The sequence below is a fragment of the Nerophis ophidion genome, linkage group LG06 (genome assembly GCF_033978795.1).
Source record: "Nerophis ophidion isolate RoL-2023_Sa linkage group LG06, RoL_Noph_v1.0, whole genome shotgun sequence".
NCBI classification, from domain to species: Eukaryota; Metazoa; Chordata; class Actinopteri; order Syngnathiformes; family Syngnathidae; genus Nerophis; species Nerophis ophidion.
Window position 1 is genome coordinate 30,004,767 of NC_084616.1, and position 22,634 is coordinate 30,027,400.

The window sequence follows — 22,634 nt, forward strand, 5'->3', positions numbered from 1 at the left end:
GAGGCGTTCATAAAGCACAGATTTTCAAAATGGTATACTGCCATCTGCTGTGCAACCACGGTATCGTAAAATGAAAGTGTTCCCGTGGGTCAAAGCTGTTATCCATCTTGACGAGGCTGCCTGACAGGAAGATTAGATTACTGATCATTGAAGATATTTCATCTTAAAAAATGTACGAATTAAATAATAGTGACACCATCGGTCATCCTGCTTCGTCTCTAACCAATTTTGAAGGTTTATTTGATAGCGATTATATGTATGACGATTAAAGATTTCAAAACTTAAATTAACACTTGGAAAGCACAGACGGTACTCTTCACCGGTACTCAGCGGTCCATGCGAATATTGTTTGACTTCTATAAAAAGAAAAACGTTATTAAGTGGCCATCAAGTGGTTTTAATGACCTCGCACTGACACAAAGTTGACTTCCGATGGCAAAACGAGGCAAGGAGGCGTCAAATGTCATATTTCACTGCACGTGACCTTCACTTCTCAATGGCAAATATGGGCTTTGTAGTCTCGATGCTGCTTGTTGAAGGGCTGCGGGAGGAGTTCTGACTACATTTCCCACAATCCCACAGCGGAAGAAACCTGTCATGCTTGTGGTGGGTTTTGTTATTGTTTCTAGGGGTCGTGGGGCAACGGAGCAGCAGGACGTGGCTGTCAGTTCTTTGTAGTTCGTGCTTGTAATTGTGTAGCAGACAAAGACGCCCAGACTGACAAGAGAAGGCGGGTTTTAAGGTGAGGACGATGTTAGGAGACGGACGACACGAAGTGCGCAGATGTGGCTTTGTGTCCACGATGCTTGTTATTGTTACACGTTGCACATCAACTAACAAACTAGCGATAGCCTTTTCCAAAATAGCTAAAGTTCTTGGTTGGTTTGATTTTGAACTAGCACGCTGGTACGTTATATGTAGTCCACATGTGCTACGTTGGGCCTCGGCCATCTACCTACCTCTTTGTAACATGAACCGACGTAGCTGGGTATGTCACCAACATGTTAAGCAGTACTCCCTTTGAAGTTTTTTTTAGGTGCCGATTTTTCATACTGCATAAGGCCATTGAATTGTTTAAACATAAATAGGTACAGGGGCTTTTGTCAAAAAATGTCCTTGTATTATATTTTTAGTGCACACTATATTATTGAGAGAGCCGTGTGCAAAAATACATAATCAGGCCTCGATTATTTACTTTTAAGATCAAGGGAAGTTAAAGGAGGGCTCATCTTTCAGGGCACCAAGGCAAACATTATTTTTCTTTTGAGGTAGGATATATATATATTTATATATATATATTTATATATATATATATATATATATATATATATATATATATATATATATATATATATATATATATATATATATATATATATATATATTTTAACACACATAAATATACATATACACCAGTGACATGCTGTCAGGGGAGGCAAGTCAGACAGTGCCTCACCTGCCACCAGTTGGCTTAACCATGAGATGTTTCAAAATGAAGTAATACAATAAAATAAGTTTTAATATTTTTCTTTTGGTTTGTGCTTTTTTTGTGATATTGGTGTGGTTCCTGCATATTTTGATAATTTTCATGGTCATAATCGTGGAAATTCCATGTTTCCTCATCAAAACAATGCAGCAGATGAGAAGCGAGGCAGACACAGGCGGTGCCTCCACGGCTACACACAGTGTGTATTGGGTGTGCGTGCGCGGGTGTGCGTGCGCGGGTGTGCCCAATATGTATACACATATATGTGTATACATATATATATGCATACATATATGTGTATATGTGTGTGTGTATATATATATATATATATATGTGTATGTATATATTTATATATATATAAATATGTTTACATAATATATATATAATTATATATAGTATATATAGTGTTCATGTATGAGATCTACAGCTGACAATTATAGACAAAGTAAAAATTAAGATTATTATCAATATTGAAATCATGATTACTGATTGTTCGGTAAAGCAGTGTTGGGGTGTGAAAAAAATACCATCATGTCATTTGTAATGTGTAATAAAAAAGACTATAGATAAACGTTATCCATACATTTATAGACAGATATTAGTTTTTTTTATTCTTTAATAACATCAACTTGTCAGCTTTTTGTCATTACATGATGCCTTTATCTCAATTTTTACATTTTGATAGCGTGATTTTACTTATGTATTTTTTTTAAAGTAATGTACATTTATATGTAGATGTCGATGCTGTATTGGGACAGATCCATTAAGAGTTTGAGCAGAAATACGTCGTAAACATTAACAAAATGCTGTGTCACATGAATGATTTTTGAAGTAACACCGTGAATTAGTGACATAAAAAAACAATTAATGTAAAAAAAACATTTGTGTTTACTTTTTCATATCAAAATAAAACAAAGCAGTTTGGGTAATTAAGATGAAATCTACTAAACAGGCTTTGTTCTTCTCCAACACCTCCCTAGTGTTTCAGTGCAACAGTTTGGCCAACAAACAAAAAAAACCCTAGAATGATTACTCTCACATTGAATAAACAATTGTCATAGCCAGCGTTCAATTCGATGAGATGACAAAACATTTTAGCCAGTATTGATGTTATTTGAACACTGATACAGTTTGCAGTTAAATAGAGTAGGAGTTAACATCCCAGTAAACAAAGTAAAGACTTAATAAACAAGTTGTGACAACGTTCACGACACATCGCCTGCTGCAAAACATCAAATGGTTTTCTCCTTTGCTATATACTTTTAGTGTGGGGACAAGTGCGTCCGTCTCCAATATTGTCCACACCTGTTTCCATCGAAACACAGCAGTGCATTCTTAAACACACGGCATGAAGCGATGGAAAATGACGTTAAACCAAGAACTTGTCTCGGTTTAGTCCAAGGGGAAATCTCCGCCGCAAAGTCTGTGTCATTGATCCGCCATGGTTATCCAGCCAAACTCCGCTAGTGTGCATGCACCTGACTTGGTGTTGCCAAAAATGCAATAATAAATGACGTTTTTTCGGTAATTAAAAAATTAAACGGTATTACTATCGCAAATTACCATTATACCGTTTACTGTTACATACCTTGTCCATTAACAAGGAAAAGTCAAGGCGGTCACGGCATGTTCTTGCCGCAAATGTTGGTCAATTTTTTGGGACATTACAGCAAAAGACGAGGGCGTTCGCGGTACAATTTGAGCCCTGCATAATGGAACAATGTTTTTTTCCTGTGAGCAACACCACGGTGTAATATGTCAACAAGTACACGTGTAGAGTATTGACCCTGTACATGCTGGAGGGCCCCTCAAACATCTTGTACCACTTGCACTCTTGACAGTGTACAATGGCAAAAGAGTCTTCATGCTGACTGAAATAGCCTGAGTGACAAATATGTCATATGTCATGGTGCTGAAATACCCGGCTGTCTCTGAGCTTTTAGTTGTGCTTCTAATGGAGAGAAGTTATCTTCTTACGCTGACTAAAGACGCACATGTCTTCAGCTGCCAACTCCTGCCTTTTTCCAGCTCATTAACTGCTATTGTCAGTTTGGATTTTTTTTATTACCTAAAAGAATTGCACTGTACTGCATTGTAAACCCTGTCCCTTTCTGTAGGTTCAAAGAAGTGCCTTTGTGTTTTGTTGTCATGGAAACAGCCAGAAAGGTGGAGTTTAGAAATGTGGGATGCAGTTACTTCCCTCAAACCAGAGTGGATTGTCACTACACACTAAGCGCACTACACAACTGGGCCAGTAGTGACTGGATAGGACTCTTTAAGGTACTGTTGTATTCACACATTCAGAGTATATGTAAAATATGTATTTGTGACCATTAGTAATTTTTTTTGTCAACAGGCGGGATGCTCATCGGTGAAGGACTACCACACATTTGTTTGGGCTCTAGTCCCAGCTGACTATGAAGAGGGCACAAAGGTCAACTGCTGTGTTCAATTCCATGGTACTTGTTTTTTTCTTTATCAAATCTCATTATTAGACCATCTTAACTAGTACAAAATGGTTTGGAAAACATAGCTACTAACAAGTGGCAATCGAGTTCCTGATCAATAAGAAAGCTACATTTAAAGTGTTATCTATTGAACCACTACTACAATAAAATATACAGACACTTCATTTGATGCACAAACACAATCGATTGAGACCATTTCAAGAGCTGTAGCAATCATAAGGGTGTCCAAAGAATAGAAGAGGACATGTTATTGTCATCAAATATCAGAGCATGACGGAAATACAGATGGCTGCTCTGTAAGTTGCCGTTGGAATACAATACAAACAACAATTAACATGTTAAAAATAAATCAATGAATACCAGTATAAACAGCAGTGCCACAGTGAAAAAAAGTGTAGCTATGGGGAAAGGTTCAGTATGTTAACGGTCCCAGAGTAAAAACTACTTTTGTGTGACCGAAATCTCTTCCCTGATGGCAGCAGGTTGAACAAGTGCTGACCAGGGTGAGACCTGTCTGCCAGGATTTTGTTTGCGCAGCGAGAGCGAGCAATGTCCTGTAGGGAGGACAGAAGGCGGCTGATAATATTCTCCCCGGTCCTGGTCACCCTCTTCAGGCCTGTCCTGTCTGCAGCAGAGCAGGCAGCAAACCACACAGTTACGCAGTACATCAGCACTGGCTCTGTGGTAGCCCGATAAAAATATACCTGCAGTTTCTCTTCATGTTGGTACCTCCACAGCAAACACAGGAATTGAAGTCTCCGTTGTGCCTTTTTGACCAGTGCTGGAGTGTACACAGTCCATGTGAGGTCCTCCAAGATGTGTGTTCTCAGGAACTCAAAGGCTTTGTAATTTTATGCAAATTGTTGTAGATCAATATTCTGGGGGAGGCTAGCTTTTATATATTGGAAAACACGTTTTTCAAAACACTTCATAACCACAGACGTAATTTTTTAATGCATTCTAACTTGTAAATAAAAGTCTGCTTTCAACGTGACCAATTGAACATCCTTTATTCTGCCCATAAAACCCAATAAATAACCATCCAAAAACCGCCAACAATAATCCATTTACATTCCGAGACTTGAAAATTACCCAAGTATTAGTGATATTGTTATTGTAAGTGCCAACGCAGACAAACTATATATAAGGACATGGTGACCACAAGCTTGTGTGCCTATAATGACATCGAGTGGTAAGCTGCTTTCTTACTTACTTGGTTGTGGAAGTTTATTGTAGCTCATAAAGATAGCAGAAGGTTGAGGACTTATTTCAATAAGTTGGAACACTTTGATATCCAATTTAGACCCAAAAATGGCGGTCCTCTTCAAGGTTTCTCATGGTCATCATTGTCGACGTCCCACTGGGGTGAGTTTTTCCTTGCCCTTACGTAGGCCCTACCGAGGATGTCGTCGTGGTTTGTGCAGCCCTTTGAGGCACTTGTGATTTAGGGCTATATAAATAAACATTGATTGATTGATTGATTGATTGAAAAGACACTTGGTTCCACCACCCTTTTCTTTGTGGTGATTATGAGTCATTCCTAGTCTAAATGGGAATATAAGACGATTCTATCAGTCGGTATACAAATAATAGCAGACATTGTACAGTAAGTGATGTTTTATTATGTTTGTTGGCGTCAAAAAGTCTGCAGTAGGCAATAATCAGTGCTGTTTTTGGGTGAAATAAACCAACTGCATTTTTTAAATTAACGTGCTGTCTACGCTCAAAATTAGCAATATGTATTTATTTATTAATGAGCAATTATTATACATGTGCTTTTTACTACATAACATATAGTCTATACTTACAGCATGTATATAAAATCCTAATTGAGGTGTTAAGATGTTTTTTTAAGGGAGTTTATAGGCAGAATAGAACTGTCCCCATAGGCTCCATTGTAAGCAGACTTTTAATCCCATATATTTACTATTTAGAATGCATAAAAAATAAATAAAACATGTTTGTTCTTGTGTTACATAGGTTATTGTGAATAACAGGCAAAATTCCCCCCAAAAAGTGCAATTCCGCTTTAAGACAGGGCGGGATTTAGGCTTGTGCCAGGGATGAATTGAATAACCTTGTAAGTACTTCTGCCAGCTGGTTTGCACTGTCCTCGAGCAGCTTGCCCAGTATACCATCCGGCTTAGCCGCTTTACACGGGTATCTAGGTTTCACTTGGTGTACTTGGAGGACAAGCATTTGAGGACAAGAGGGTAAGAGGGCTGTCTGGGATGTGGACTAGCCCTGCTGTATTGCTCTCTGTCCCCTGAGTGTAATGCAGAGTTTCGGGCCATCTAAAGTGCTTTTACCGCCGAGGTCATCACAGTTTTTGGTTAGGATAGACACGGCTCTGCTTATCCACAGTGACAGTGTCTGTACAGTGTCTAATATAAGACAGCACAGCATCTGTCCTCTCCTGTAGCTCCAGATGGTCCAACACTGACCATGCCGGGGGTCTGGAAGCAGTTCTGCAGCTGTATATTGTCGAAATAAAATCACAGAGAAAAACAGTAAAAGTGCAAAACAAAGAGCAAAATGCTATCTAAAGAGATATAGCTTGAATTTTAATACTACCAACTAATAATATGCTTTTCACTAGAGGAGAAAGTCTTTGTGCACCTCACGATTCTATCAGATTCAGGGCCTATGATTCAACTATAAATCGATTATTTATACATCAATAATTAAGTATTGTGTTGTATATTTTTATTATATTGTGTATTGTTCATATATTTTATTTTATGAAATGTATTACATTTAAAAATTAATAATACAATATGTCTGCAAGGTTCCTCCTTTAGCTACTGAAGTAATTCAGGTTTTTTGATGTAGTGCGCGCAGCATGGAAGACCAGATACATGAGAACTGTAGTAGCCTGCTAAGTGAAAAAATAGATAAACATCCCTACTTGGAGAGCAGGCCTTTTTCATTTAATTTCTGTGTAAAACCACAAAATCCTCAGATACTTTGGCCCAAGTCGCCATAAAAATGTGGCTCAAAGACGTGTGTCGTCAATCTGTGGCCGTCATCAGTACTGTATTATTGTTATTGTCTTTCTGGATTTATTAATGTACTTGCTAATTTTCTCTGTTCTCAGCCTTTTACTCTCTGTTGTACCGCAGTTTCTATTAGCTTTCTGCTATAGTGTACAAGGAATTTATTATTTTGTTGTTTCATTACTTCATATATAAGTTATTTTAGTGCCGCGGCTAGCATTGCTCATCCCTCCCTCCTGTCTCCTCTTCGTGCTAACTGAGCTAACCTGTAATGCCATCCATCCATCCATTTTCTACCGCTTATTCCCTTATGGGGTCGCGGGGGGCGCTGGCGCCTATCTCAACTACAATCGGGCGGAAGGCGGGATACACCCTGGACAAGTCGCCACCTCATCGCAGGGCCAACACAGATAGACAGACAACACTCACACTCACATTCACACGCTAGGGCCAATTTAGTGTTGCCAATCAACCTATCCCCAGGTGCATGTCTTTGGAAGTGGGAGGAAGCCGGAGTACCCCGAGGGAACCCACGCATTCACAGGGAGAACATGCAAACTCCACACAGAAAGATCCCGAGCCTGGATTTGAACCCAGGACTGCAGGAACTTCGTATTGTGAGGCAGACGCACTAACCCCTCTTCCACCGTGAAGCCCGCTAACCTGTAATGTCAAAAGGATATTAGCTAATGGTTCTCCTATGTTAGTTAGAAGCAAACCTAGCACTAACGCTAAGAGAACATTCGTATTATTTCTGTAAATTAGAACCGTCTGTATATTTTACAAACCCCATTTCCATATGAGTCAGGAAATTGTATTAGATGTAAATATAAACGGAATACAATGATTTGCAAATCATTTTCAACCCATATTCAGTTGAATATGCTACAAAGACAACATATTTGATGTTCAAACTGATAAACATTTTTTTGTTGTTGCAAATAATCATTAACTTTAAAATTTGATGCCAGCAACACGTGACAAAGAAGTTGGGAAAGGTGGCAATAAATACTGATAAAGTTGAGAAATGCTCATCAAACACTTATTTGGAACATCCCAAATGTGTGCAGGCTAATTGGGAACAGGTGGGTGCCATGATTGGGTATAAAAGCATCTTCCATGAAATGCTAAGTAATTCACAAACAAGGATGGGGCGAGAGTCACCAATTTGTAAGCAAATTGTCGAACAGTTTAAGATTAACATTTTTCAACGAGCTATTGCAAGGAATTTAGGGATTTTACCATCTACGGACCGTAAAATCATCAAAAGATTCAGAGAATCTGGAGAAATCACTGTACGTAAGCGATGGTACTACAGACCTTTGATCCCTCAGGCAGTACTGCATCAAAAACTGACATCAGTGTGTACAGGATATCACCACATGGGCTCAGGAACACTTCATAAAACCATTGTCAGTAACTACAGTTGTATGCTACATCTGTAAGTGCAAGTTAAAACTCTGCTATGCAGAGCAAAACCCATTTATCAACAACACCAAGGAACACCGCTGGCTTTTCTGGGCCCGAGATAATCTAAGATGGACTGATGCTAAGTGGAAAAGTGTTCTGTGGTCTGACGAGTCCACATTTGAAATTATATTTGGAAACTGTGGATGTGGTGTACTCCTTAACAAAGAGGAAAATAACCATCCGGATTGTTTTGGGCGCAAAGTTCAAAAGCCAGCATCTGTGATGGTATGGGGGTGTATTAGTGCCCAAAGCATGGGTAACTTACACATCTGCGAAGGCAGCACTAATGCTGAATGGTCCATACAGGTTTTGGAGAAACATATGTTGTCATCCAAGCAACGTTATCATAGACGCCCCTGCTTATTTCAGCGAGACAATGCCAAGCCACGTGTTACAACAGCGTGGTTTCGTAGTAAAAGAGTGCAGGTACTTTCCTGGCCTGCCTGCAGTCCAGACCTGTCTCCCATCAAAAATGTGTGGCGCATTATGAAGCGTAAAATACGACAGCGGAGAACCCGGACTGTTGAACGACTGAAGCTCTACATAAAACAAGAATGGGAAAGAATTCCACTTTCAAAGCTTCAACAATTAGTTTCCTTTGTACCCAAACGTTTATTGAGTGTTGTTAAAAGAAAAGGTGATGCAACACAATGGTGAACATGCCCTTTCCCAACTACTTTGGCTCCTGTTGCAGCCATGAAATTTTAAGTTAATTATTATTTGCAAAAAAAATTAAGTTTATGAGTTTGAACATCAAATATCTTGTCTTTATAGTGCATTCAACTGAATATGGGTTGAAAAAGATTTACAAATCATGGTATTCCATTTATATTTACATTTAACAAGTTCCCAACTCTTATGGAAACAGGATTTGTACTTAACATATGTAGATTATCAATGTTTGGACGTTTGTCCATCGATTTATGAATTGCCCACGTTGTAATCGTGATGCATCGGAGAATTTAACATTTTTCCCACCTCCACTTTTCACCTATAACAGAAAAATAACAATGTTTTGTCTTTAAATATGTATAACATGTCTTTCTTTAGGCTTCACGGTGGCAGAGGGGTTAGTGCGTCTGCCTCACAATAACAAGTTCCTGCAGTCTTGGGTTCAAATCCAGGCTCGGGATCTTTCTGTGTGGAGTTTGCATGTTGTTCCCGTGAATGCGTGGGTTCCCTCCGGGTACTCCGGCTTCCTCCCACTTCCAAAGACATGCACCTGGGGATAGGTTGATTGGCAACACTAAATGGTCCCTAGTGTGTGAATGTGAGTGTGAATGTTGTCTGTCTATCTGTGTTGGCCCTGCGATGAGGTGGCGACTTGTCTAGGGTGTACCCCGCCTTCCGCCCGATTGTAGCTGAGATAGGCGCCAGCGACCCCAAAAGGGAATAAGCGGTAGAAAATGGATGGATGGATGTCTTTCTTTAGCATTTTTTAAACGAAACAAAACTATATATATATATATATATATATATATATATATATATATATATATATATATATATGTATATATATATATATATACACCGTAGGGGGGTAACGATTCAAATTCGATATTTGTAGTTGCCGAAACGGTTCAGGGATGATATTTTTTTTTTTAAGACAATACGATCATAAACGATAAATTGCAGGGGAAAATTCTATATTCCTGTTATTTATTGTAAGGGAACTTGATATAAATTAATTATGGATACAAACAACCAAGTAAACAACAATTAAAAGCCAAAGCATTGAAATTGTATTTGAATAAAGTGTAACCAATACTTTAGGTTGATTTATTAACAAGAGGGAACTAATATCTAATCACATTTGTAACATTCAAGCAATTAAAAAATCAACAACTACAGTAACCAACAATTTAACAGTAGCTTACCTGCTAAATAAAGATTTTTGACCCGGTTCGGCGTAGCTGATGAAAGACAGTGTCTCAAGTGTGCGGAAGCATGTACCGCTCCTCATCCCTGTTGATGGTGTTGGCTCCTCGGTTTCCATAGCCTCCTTGTTCCATATCTTAGATGTCTTTCTTTCTGATGAAATGACTGTTCCTCTGCTGCCAGTTGTTGAGTTTTGGCTTCATCGTGTTGTGTTCCCGAAGTCGGTCCGTCACCTTAACTATTTTGTCGGTTGCATCCTTTGTGGCTTAAAAGTTGTGTTGTGGATTTATATTATTGTATCGTGTCATTTGTATTTGTTGTGGCTTTTGTATTTGTGCTGTAAAGTTTTTATGTTGTAATTAAGAATATGGTCTCGTGGTTGTCGTTTGCGTTATGTGTTATGACCTTTCTCGACCACTATAGACCACCCCTAATATACTGTGTGTATGTATAATATAATATGATATAATATATATATATATATATATATATATATATATATATATATATATATATAGCAAAATGGCCCTTGGATACTTTGACTTTTTAGTAGGCAGCCTTTGGTGAAAAATGTTTGGACACCCCTAAATCATAGTCAGAGATGTATGCAATTAAAAAGTACCGTATATAATTTTGCTACATTGTAAAAAGGTGCAATAATGCAATACTTTTGTAATGGCGGAGTTTCATATCATTCGCATACTGGCTGCTCATAGATTGTGTATGTAATGTGGAAAAAGCATCTCATTTTTATTCATTTTTGAGTGGGTGTACCACTGAATGACTAGTACTACTGTTAGTGCTCCACTCTAAAAAGCCTGCTCATTTTTTTCTGGATTTATATTAGATTTAGGTTTTAGTTATCATACACACCTCTGATTTACGACAAATCTAGCGCCTCTTAGTGGGCCGTCAGAAATAAAAAATATTGTACTGTATGCGCTGCAGCAGTACTTGGATGCAATACCCCTTTCTGCCACTAGTGGCAGTAATGACAATCTCGAAACAAACACAAGAAGTCTGTTGCTAGAGTCATTGAAAGGTTTCTTATGTGTATAAATTATGACTAAAGTGTTGAAGCTTTTAATTTTAATTTGCACTTTATTTTATTGATGGTTTATTCAAAAATATTAAATATTATTTCGTTTTTTATACTAGCACAACATAATTGTAAAAAATATTAAATTTTTATTTTCCATAAGTTATTTCTGAGTCTTCTTATGCAGTATATTTGTTTAGTTCTTATTTTTCTATTCGGCCTGATCTAAGACTAAAGTTTGTGTTAAAGAAATAATATTTGTGATTAACACAACGTTTTTAATAATTTGACAATGTTTTAAACTGTAATAGGTTATATAAAATTATTGAATATAGTTAAAATCAAGAGTAAGATTACTAATTCAGTGTTAACATGTGTGTCGGACCAGAGTCCCTTTGTAGAACTGTAGCGCAGAGGTCAAGAGGGTTAAGAACCCCTGGTCTTGGATATACCCCATCAGTTGGGATAGGCGCCAGCTTACCCGCCACACCAATGAGGATAAGCGGTGTAAAAATTGATGGATGGACCTCAAACTTGAAAAACAACATGGGGCAGTCATAATATTCAACACAATATTACAAAAGCTTCTAATGATTTCGACCATTAAACAAAGACATAAAACATATAGTCTGCTGACTGACAAAAGTACAACAACCAAGGCTCACTTTTATTAAGGTTTTTTTTCGGTTTCCCAATTCCCACACTCATATTAAATGCATTAAATGAAATCCTTCCTCAGGGTGTAAAGATAATTTTGACTCAGGAATAATTGGCCACTCATTTATGGAAACAGATCCTTACCTTTTTAAAAGCAAAACTCAAAATGTTAGTTACTTTTCACATTCAACATTCAATTAAAATGTTACTGTAACATACTATTTGAAAATACACTGTCATTGTTAAATAAAATGATACTTTTGTTGGTCTTTTTGTGAATAGGACACAATCATTTGATTCTTGGGTGTGTCTTCCAACAGGACATTGAGTAAAGACGATAGCAGAGGCAATGTCTCAAAGCAGACGATTTGAGACCGTTAACAGGACACTCCAATGTTCACTAGATTCAAGTCTGTCATTGGCCACTGATAAGCATGATTCAGTGTGAAGGGCACGTGTACAGCAGATGAGGCATTGATCTATGTCGGAGGCATTTATCACATACCAAGGCATACTGTTTATGCTGTTCTTCATTGTAAAAGTAGAATAAACTCCAACGAAACTGCTGATTGTTTCTCATCATCAGCAAAGCAGTAATTTATAGAGATTGCTGGCCCCATGTTGATTCATGTTGGCGCAGTGAATTACAATACAGGTCATAAAAACACTTTGCTGCATAACTTCCTGTCAGCAGTGCCATTATCCTCCCCTTGGTGCATTTCTCTTGAAGGTATTTCCCCTGAATTGACATTTGTACTTACTTTAGAGTCTGTATGGAGTCACTGTAGCAGGCCAGACTGGTTGCATTAGGTATCAGGTTCAGATCTCTTGGAAGATATAACAAAACAATATATTGCATTAAGTTCATTTATATGATAAAACTTACCTTGCCCTTATGTGGGCCTACCGAGGATGTCATAGTGGTTTGTGTTGTGGTTTGAGCAGCCCTTTGAGACACTAGTGATTTAGGGCTATATAAGTAAACATTGATTGATGATTGATTGATTGACATGTACCAGTAGTACTGTATAACAAAGCAATGTAGTTTTGCCATTAAACATTTCAGGCTGCGGCTACTGAAGTGATAATAAGTTGGATACCAATTGTGTACAATAGAATAGTCACCTGTTCAAATGACAATTATGAACAATAATTCACCAAAACCAATATCAGAGTCCAAACTAACGTTCACTGAGCTGCCACCTTATCGTGGTAGAGGAGTTTGCGTGTCCCAATGATCCTAAGAGCTATGTTGTCCGGGGGCTTTATGCCCCCTGGTAGGGTCTCCCAAGGCAAACAGGTTCTAGGTGAGGGATCAGACAAAGAGCAGCTCGAAGACCTCTATGAAGAAGAGAAAACATGGACCCAGATTTCCCTCGCCCGGACGCGGGTCACCGGGGCCCCCCTCTGGAGCCAGGCCCGGAGGTGGGGCACGATGGCGAGCGCCTGGTGGCCGGGACTGTTCCCATGGGGCCCGGCCGGGCACAGCCCGAAGAGGCAACGTGGGTCACCCCTCCAATGGGCTCACCACCCATAGCAGGGGCCATAGAGGTCGGGTGCAATGTGAGCTGGGCGGCAGCCGAAGGCAGGGCACTTGGAGGTCCGATCCTCTGCTACAGAAGCTAGCTCTTGGGACGTGGAACGTCACCTCACTGGGGGCGAAAGAGCTTGAGTTAGTGCGCGAAGTGGAGAAGTTCCGGCTGGATATAGTCGAACTCACTTCGACGCACAGCAAGGGCTCTGGAACCACTTCTCTGGAGAGGGACTGGACCCTCTTCCACTCTGGCGTTGCCGACAGTGAGAGGCGACGGGCTGGGGTGGCAATTCTGGTGGCCCGCTGGCTTAAAGCCTGCACGTTGGAGTTCAACCCAGTGGACGAAAGGGTAGCCTCCCTCCGCCTTCGGGTGGGGGGACGGGTCCTGACTGTTGTTTGTGCTTACGCACCAAACAGCAGTTCAGAGTACCCACCGTTTTTGGGTACACTCGAGGCAGTACTGGAAAGTGCTCCCCCGGGTGATTCCCTTGTCCTACTGGGGGACTTCAACGCTCATGTTGGCAACGACAGTGAAACCTGGAGAGGCGTGATTGGGAAGAATGGCCGCCCGGATGAACGCGAGTGGTGTTTTGTTATTGGACTTTTGTGCTCGTCACGGATTGTCCATAACAAGCACCATGTTCAAACATAAGGGTGTCCATATGTGCACTTGGCACCAGGACACCCTAGGCCGCAGTTCCATGATCGACTTTGTAGTTGTGTCATCGGATTTGCGGTCTTATGTTTTGGACACTCGGGTGAAGAGAGGGGTGGAAATTTCTACCGATCACCACCTGGTGGTGAGTTGGCTGCGATGGTGGGGGAGGATGCCGGACCAACCTGGCAGGCCCAAACGCATTGTGAGGGTCTGCTGGGAACGTCTGGCAGAGTCTCCTGTCAGAGAAAGTTTCAATTCCCATCTCCGGAAGAACTTCGAACATGTCACGAGGGAGGTGCTGGACATTGAGTCCGAGTGGACCATGTTCTGCACCTCTATTGTCGAGGCGGCTGATTGGAGCTGTGGCCGCAAGGTAGTTGGTGCCTGTCGGGGCGGCGATCCTAAAACCCCTTGGTGGACACCAGCGGTGAGGGATGCCGTCAAGCTGAAGAAGGAGTCCTATCGGGTCTTTTTGGCTCATAGGACTCCGGAGGCAGTGGACAGGTACCGACAGGCCAAGCGGTGTGCGGCTTCAGCGGTCGCTGAGGCAAAAACTCGGACATGGGAGGAGTTCGGGGAAGCCATGGAAAATGACTTCCGGACGGCTTCGAAGCGATTCTGGACCACCGTCCGCCGCCTCAGGAAGGGGAAGCAGTGCACTATCAACACCGTGTATGGTGCGGATGGTGTTCTGCTGACCTCAACTGTGGATGTTGTGGATAGGTGGAAGGAATACTTCGAAGACCTCCTCAATCCCACCAACATGTCTTCCTATGAGGAAACAGTGCCTGGGGAATCTGTGGTGGACTCTCCTATTTCTGGGGCTGAGGTCGCTGAGGTAGTTAAAAAGCTCCTCGGTGGCAAGGCCCCGGGGGTGGACGAGAACCGCCCGGAGTTCCTTAAGGCTCTGGATGCTGTGGGGCTGTCTTGGTTGACAAGACTCTGCAGCATCGCGTGGACATCGGGGGCGGTACCTCTGGATTGGCAGACCGGGGTGGTGGTTCCTCCCTTTTAAGAAGGGGGACCGGAGGGTGTGTTCCAACTATCGTGGGATCACACTCCTCAGCCTTCCCGGTAAGGTTTATTCAGGTGTACTGGAGAGGAGGCTATGCCGGATAGTCGAACCTCGGATTCAGGAGGAACAGTGTGGTTTTCGTCCTGGTCGTGGAACTGTGGACCAGCTTTATACTCTCGGCAGGGTTCTTGAGGGTGCATGGGAGTTTGCCCAACCAGTCTACATGTGCTTTGTGGACTTGGAGAAGGCATTCGACCGTGTCCCTCGGGAAGTCCTGTGGGGAGTGCTCAGAGAGTATGGGGTGTCGGACTGTCTTATTGTGGCGGTCCGCTCCCTGTATGATCAGTGCCAGAGCTTGGTCCGCATTGCCGGCAGTAAGTCGAACACATTTCCAGTGAGGGTTGGACTCCGCCAAGGCTGTCCTTTGTCACCGATTCTGTTCATAACTTTTATGGACAGAATTTCTAGGCGCAGACAAGGTGTTGAGGGGTTCCGGTTTGGTGACCGCAGGATTAGGTCTCTGCTTTTTGCAAATGATCTGGTCCTGATGGCTTCATCTGACCGGGATCTTCAGCTCTCACTGGATCAGTTTGCAGCCGAGTGTGAAGCGACCGGAATGAGAATCAGCACCTCCAAGTCCAAGTCCATGGTTCTCGCCCGGAAAAGGGTTGAGTGCCATCTCCGGGATGGGGCGGAGACCCTGCCCCAAGTGGAGGAGTTCAAGTACCTAGGAGTCTTGTTCACGAGTGAGGGAAGAGTGGATTGTGAGATCGACAGGCGTCTTCAATAATGCGGACGTTGTACCAATCCGTTGTGGTGAAGAAGGAGCTGAGCCGGAAGGCAAAGCTCTCAATTTACCGGTCAATCTACGTTCCCATCCTCACCTATGGTCATGAGCTTTGGGTCATGACCGAAAGGATAAGATCACGGGTACAAGCGGCCGAAATGAGTTTCCTCCGCCGTGTGCCGGGGCTCTCCCTTAGAGATAGGGTGAGAAGTTCTGCCATCCGGGAGGAACTCAAAGTAAAGCCGCTGCTCCTCCACATCGAGAGGAGCCAGATGAGGTGGTTCGGGCATCTGGTCAGGATTCCACCCGAACGCCTCCATAGGGAGGTGTTTAAGGCACGTCCAACCGGTAGGAGGCCACGGGGAAGACCCAGGACACGTTGGGAAGACTGTCTCCCGGCTGGCCTAGGAACGCCTCGGGATCCCCCGGGAAGAGCTAGACGAAGTGGCTGGGGAAAGGGAAGTCTGGGTTTCCCTGCTTAGGCTGTTGCCCCCGCGACCCGACCTCGGATAAGCGGAAGAAGATGGATGGATGGATGTTTAGCTGTTTAGTAAAACATGTACACAACCATTTTCCGAATGTTTTTTTTTTTGCTGGAGCTAACCTTAGCTTGCCCATAGCCCCGTTAGACTAGTGCCATTGTGCTTAGTTTAGCTAGTATGTCAGATACTAGCTGAACCTTCATCTTTCTGAACAGTTAATCCACATATTTAAACTTGGTAAAACACAGGAATGGGTAACACTGATAACGAAGATCCAGCAAAAGAAAATCATTGGTAATGTTGGTGTGTTACAAAAGTTTACAAATTCGGGTGTGACAGAGCAGCAAAAAGCAGGTCTTTGTTGCTCACCTGCACCGTTGAATCTAATGTTTCCTCAAGTTGTTGAAACCGGAAGAAAAGCACCAATATGGCCAAATATATCCATTTTTACTCCACTTTTTTTTGTAAATTTAATTTGGTGATAGTTCTTAACAAGTTTTCGCCACTTGAGTTTTACGTTATTTACTTCAAACCTAACATTTACTTTAGCTCGATGTATAGTTCTCTCGCCAGCAGATTTGAACCCTGGCAAGGCACAAGTGCTCGACAAGGCGGGTTATACACATTTAGTCGTTCGGGGGCCCAAGGCAAAACTAGTAATTGGGGCCTCCACATAACAAAAACAACATAGCAATTATACCTTGTTGTTAAAAACTGCAATGCGAGCTGCACATTAAAGTTTGGCGAGCCGTGCAATGAGTGTCAACGATCCCAGCACTTTAACTGTAATTGATAGGAACATTTATCAACATTTAGTGAAGTGTAAGCCACTTACAGAGATCATTATTTTGTTAGCGCAGTTGGATTGGATGTGACGCATAGCATTATTTTTGTGAAAAAATGAAAGTATTTTAAGTGTGCCTTATGGTCCGCAAAATACGATACTTTTACTTTAATACATATTTTTAGTCGTATTTCCTTCTCAGCTTTTTAGATACATCTCTTATAGAAGATCAAGATAAAAGGAAGCACATTATTTTTAAATTGTGTTTTTGTTTTTCATTGATTCATTTTCAGCATCATACCTTCCTAAGCCCTGTGCCCAAAAGTATGAATTTGTATACATCGACGCCAAAGGGGAAGTTTGCTCTCGCAGCTCTGAGTTCACATTCTGTGCACCAAAGCCCTTGGAGGATCTGGTGACCCTTGAGGAGGAGCCACACGGGGAGGATGAAGGCACAGATATGCTGCTGGTTATACCCAGGGCTGAACTGTTGCAGGTAGCAATGACAGTGTTCCATTGCTGAGTAGGTTGATAGGTTTTTGAGCAACAATTTATTTTGTGTCTCTTCAGAACCGATTGCAGGGATGTCTGCGGGAGCGAACTGAGCTGCTGCAGATCCAGGAGGCGGCATGCAGGCAAAGGGACGAAGTGAGGGCCGACTTCCACAGAGCGCGGGAGGCCTGGCAGCGACTGCGCAAAGAGCTGAAGAATGACATCAGCAGGCATCAGGAAGAGCTGAAGAGAAGCCAGGACAACATTGAGGAGATGGAGAGGAAGCAGAAGGTACAAATAAGTGGGATATATAAATGGTAAATGGCAAAATCGGTTGTACTTGTATAGCGCTTTTCTACCTTTTTTAAGGAACTCATAGTGCTTTGACATTATTTCCACATTCACCCATTCACACTAACATTCACACACTGCAAGGCGCTAACCAGGACCCATCAGGAGCAAGGGTGAAATGTCTTGCTCAAGGACACAACGGACGTGACGAGGATGGTAGAAGGTGGGGATTGAACCAGTAGCCCTCAGATTACTGACACAGCCACTCTCCCAACTTCGCCACGCCGTCCCAAAAGCAAATATGATTCTATGCATTAAAATAAACAATTTCTTAGAACTTAACATTAGTCAAATTTGTGTGTGTGGCAAGATACGTCAATATAAATGGCCTTGTCTGCTGTGTGTCCTGCTTTTGCTGCCCATGGTCTCTTAGGAGGAAATGGCTTTGGTAGAATGGCTGACACAAGAGAATAGTGCTTTATTGGAAGTGAAAGAGGCCAACCAAGTGCGAATTAGAGAGCTGGAGGAGGACATCAAAACTCTGACACAGAGAGCCGTGGAGCGAGAGATAGAGCTGGAAAGGTTTGCCACAATTGTTTTTTCTCACTTTGTTGTTTATTTGCTTCTTAATACCTTTTAATTGTGTGCAGGATGAAGGAAAGAGCAAAAAAAGCTGCAGCTTTGCAGAAAGAAGAAGAGAGTGACAAAAAGACACTGCAGGTGGGATGCCCACTTGAACTACTTGCTTTCTCCACTCATTTCTCACTCTTCTTATTTGTGTCGCTTGATCAGACCTGTCTGGAACAGAACGAGGGAGACCTCAGAAGTTTGTCCAAGGAGTTCCAGATCCTGAGGAACTCGCTGGCCCAGAGAGACACCTGTGTGCTGCAGCTCCAAAACACTATCAGCACCCTAACGCAGAAACTCACCACAGCCCACAGGAAAGAGGTCTGTGGGAATCAAATTTGAAAGAAGAAAAAGTATACGTGTATCACCCGTATCTCTATATCAGGGGTCGGCAACCCGCGGCTCTTTGGCAGCTCTGATGTGGCTCAGCAGCATAATTGCCGACCCCCCCAGACTGTTACGGGGGAATTCCGGATTTCGGTGCCTCTCCTAGACATCACTTGGTGTCAGCGTTCCCCGATTCTCACTCGGACTACAACATTGAGGGTGTGCCGTAATGGCTTTACTTTTAACGTCCTCTACAACATATCATCGCGCCTGCCATTACGCAATGTTATCTGCGTGCCAACCGGACACATGCTTTTCGCTGCTTCTATTCTCACATGTACGAGATTGCAAGTCATACTGGGTGATACAGGTTGCACTGAATGTTGTGATATAAACAACTTTAACACTCTTACTAATATACACCACACTGTGAACCCACACCAAACAAGAATGAAAAACACATTTCGGGAGAACATCCTCTTAGTAACACAACATAAACGCAACACCACAAATACCCAGAATCCTTTGCATCCACAACTCTTCCTGATCCCGTGCCCCCAACCGCGCCCACCTCCACCGACGTGCAGGGGGGAGGGGGTCGGGGGGGGGGGGATCAGGAAGAGTTGTGGATGCAAAGGATTCTGGGTATTTGTGGTGTTGTGTTTATGTTGTGTTACTGTGAGGATGTTCTCCCAAAATGTTAAAATGTTTGTCATTCATGTTTGGTGTGGGTTCACATTGTGGCGCATATTAGTAAGAGTGTTAAAGTTGTTTATATCACAACCTTCAGTGTAACCTGTATCACCCAGTATGCCTTACAATCTCGTACATGTACCTGCGGAAGCCACATACAAAATGTTGCTGGACTGGCAACTAATTTGTACATGTTGTAGAAGGCGTCAAAGGCAATGGCTTCATTGCACGCCCTTATTATTGTTATCTGGGTGACCACCAGCAGATGTTCGCGAGAATGGTTGCGGCTCCCATTGTCTTCTTTATTTTGTGAAACTGGTCAAAATGGCTCTTTGAGTGGTAAAGGTTGCTCTATATATTAGCTAGTTGAGAGTAGTGGGTGCTTGGGTTCTTTGTGAATGAAGGTGGATACCTGATAGGTGCACCTGATAATTCCAAAATACCAAAGTTATTATTTCAGAGACAGTCACAAATGTTCATATATTTTAAAAATGTTGACAATGGCACTTAAGGTAAATTTTAAGCAAAAGCGAAGGCCATATCTATTGCAGAATATCCTGGAAATACCCAGTGCTACTTCCAATGCCACTTATCCCTCAGCCTTTACAGTAATACAACAGAACAGTTAGTGTTCAATGGCAACGAACAACAACGTTGCAGGCCTGATGTCGACGGAAAAGCTTTCAGAGTGCGTTGCAATGTCCTCCAGGAACTTTAAGTAATCCTTGGAACATTTTGTAATCCTGATGAAAGGTTCTGAGTGCGGCTAAACGTTGTCTGTGTCAAACTTCCAAGGTAAGGTGGCGGCGAACTCCGTCAGTCGATCTAGCATGTAATATTAGCCACTCTTAGCTCCGCCCAGACGAGTCTCCCTCGCAAATCTTTAATCCAAAACGTCCGTGTAGATCAGCAGGCTTCCAGAACCTAACAACTTCTCAGGGTTATTTTCTTGCTTGGTTTCAAACTTGAGTCTTTGTACTCAGATCTACCGCAACGCCAACGTCCTTTTGTCTTCGTCCTTTCCACTTCACCCTCGAAACTCTTCTACCCCAGAGTCTTTGTACTCAGATCTAATGCAATGCCAACGTCCAATTATCCTCGTCCTTTCCACTTCTTCCTCAAAAGTCTTGTACTTCCCTTTTCCCGGTCGTAAGACCCACAGCCTCCCATCTACCTGCCAATCCCAATTGACATCTCGGAGAGACTAGGGTAAAAACCCTATGAGATGCAAGGAAAACAATAATAGAGAAAAGTTTCATCATCTTTAATACACTTTAAAGGCCTACTGAAATTAGATTTTATTATTTAAACGGGGATAGCAGGTCCATTCTATGTGTCATACTTAATCATTTCGTGATATTGCCATATTTTTGCTGAAAGGATATAGTAGAGGGGCTTCACGGTGGCAGAGGGGTTAGTGCGTCTGCCTCACAATACGAAGTTCCTGCAGTCCTGGGTTCAAATCCAGGCTCGGGAACTTTCTGTGTGGAGTTTGCATGTTCTCCCCGTGAATGCGTGGGTTCCCTCCGGGTACTCCGGCTTCCTCCCACCTCTAAAGACATGCACCTGGGGATAGGTTGATTGGCAACACTAAATTGGCCCTAGTGTGTGAATGTGAGTGTGAATGTTGTCTGTCTATCTGTGTTGGCCCTGCGACGAGGTGGCGACTTGTCCAGGGTGTACCCCGCCTTCCGCCCAATTGTAGCTGAGATAGGCGCCAGCACCCCCCGCGATCCCAAAAAAGGGAATAAGCGGTAGAAGATGGATGGATGGATGGATATAGTAGAGAACATCCACAATAAAGTTTGCAGCTTTTGGTGCTAACAGAAAAGCCCTGCCTTTACCGGAAGTCGCAGACAATGACGTCACATCTTGATGGCTCCTCACATATTGACATTGTTTTTAATGGGAGCCTCCAACTAAAACAGCTATTCGGACCGAGAAAACGACAATTTCCTCATTAATTTGAGCGAGGATGAAAGATTCGTGTTTGAGAATATTGATAACGACGGACTAGAAAAAAAAATAAAAGAGTTTAAAAAAAACGCGATTGTATTGGGACGGATTCAAATGTTTTTAGACACATTTACTTGGATAATTCTGGGAAATCCCTTATCGTTCTATTGTGTTGCCAGTGTTTTAGTGAGTTTATCAGTACCTGATAGTCGGAGGGGTTTGTCCACGGATGTCTTGATGCCAATGTCTCAGCGAAGTCGACGGCAGCTTTATGGACGGCACAAGCTCAGCTGATACCCGGTAAGAAGCAACTTTTTACCACAATTTTCTCACCGAAACCTGCTGGTTGACATTCGGTCGGGATTGACCGCACTCTGATCCATAGTAAATTATCACCTCCGCGAATTTTAAACAAGGAATCACCGTGTGTTTGTTTGGCTAAAGGCTAAAGCTTCCCAACTCCATCTTTCTACTTTGACTTCTCCAATATTAATTGAACAAATTGCAAAAGATTCAGCAACACAGATCTCCAAAATACTGTGTAATTATGCCATTAAAGCAGACGACTTTTAGCTGAGTGTGTGCGCAGCGCTCATATTTCCTACCAGTCTGTGACGTCACGCGTACACGTTATCATTACGCGACGTTTTCAAGAAAAAACTCCCGGGAAATTTAAAATTGCAATTTAGTAAACTAAAAAGGCCGTATTGGCATGTGTTGCAATTTCATCATTGATATATAAACTATCAGACTGTGTGGTGGGTAGTAGTGGGTTTCAGTAGGCCTTTAAACACAATTCAAACCGAATAATGTCGCAAAAGATTTCCTATGAAAACCATGTTACATAGTAAACAACAGGAGTGAAATACTTTTTATTTGTTTACTTTTGGTATAATATCTTACATTTATTTATAAACAGGAGTTTAAAAAGTGATTACAATTAATCCTGCATTAGGAAAATAACATTGATTTGTCATGTTGTTGTTTTCATTTT

The 22,634-nt window shown here is 42.1% G+C and overlaps 1 protein-coding gene across 3 annotated transcripts in view; it reads left to right on the top strand.

The window, feature by feature from the left end:
- Nucleotides 1–567: 567 nt before the first annotated feature.
- Nucleotides 568–22,634, top strand: part of calcoco1a (calcium binding and coiled-coil domain 1a) — a 52,591-nt gene continuing 30,524 nt past the window's right edge. For all 3 annotated transcript variants that reach the window (XM_061903314.1, XM_061903313.1, XM_061903315.1), the window contains exons 1-8: nucleotides 568–742; nucleotides 3,604–3,766; nucleotides 3,843–3,945; nucleotides 17,548–17,750; nucleotides 17,825–18,037; nucleotides 18,471–18,619; nucleotides 18,688–18,757; nucleotides 18,830–18,985. In XM_061903314.1, the coding sequence (XP_061759298.1) occupies nucleotides 3,635–3,766; nucleotides 3,843–3,945; nucleotides 17,548–17,750; nucleotides 17,825–18,037; nucleotides 18,471–18,619; nucleotides 18,688–18,757; nucleotides 18,830–18,985 (1,026 nt within the window). In that variant the 5' untranslated portion in view covers nucleotides 568–742; nucleotides 3,604–3,634. The remainder of the gene's footprint in view (nucleotides 743–3,603; nucleotides 3,767–3,842; nucleotides 3,946–17,547; nucleotides 17,751–17,824; nucleotides 18,038–18,470; nucleotides 18,620–18,687; nucleotides 18,758–18,829; nucleotides 18,986–22,634) is intronic.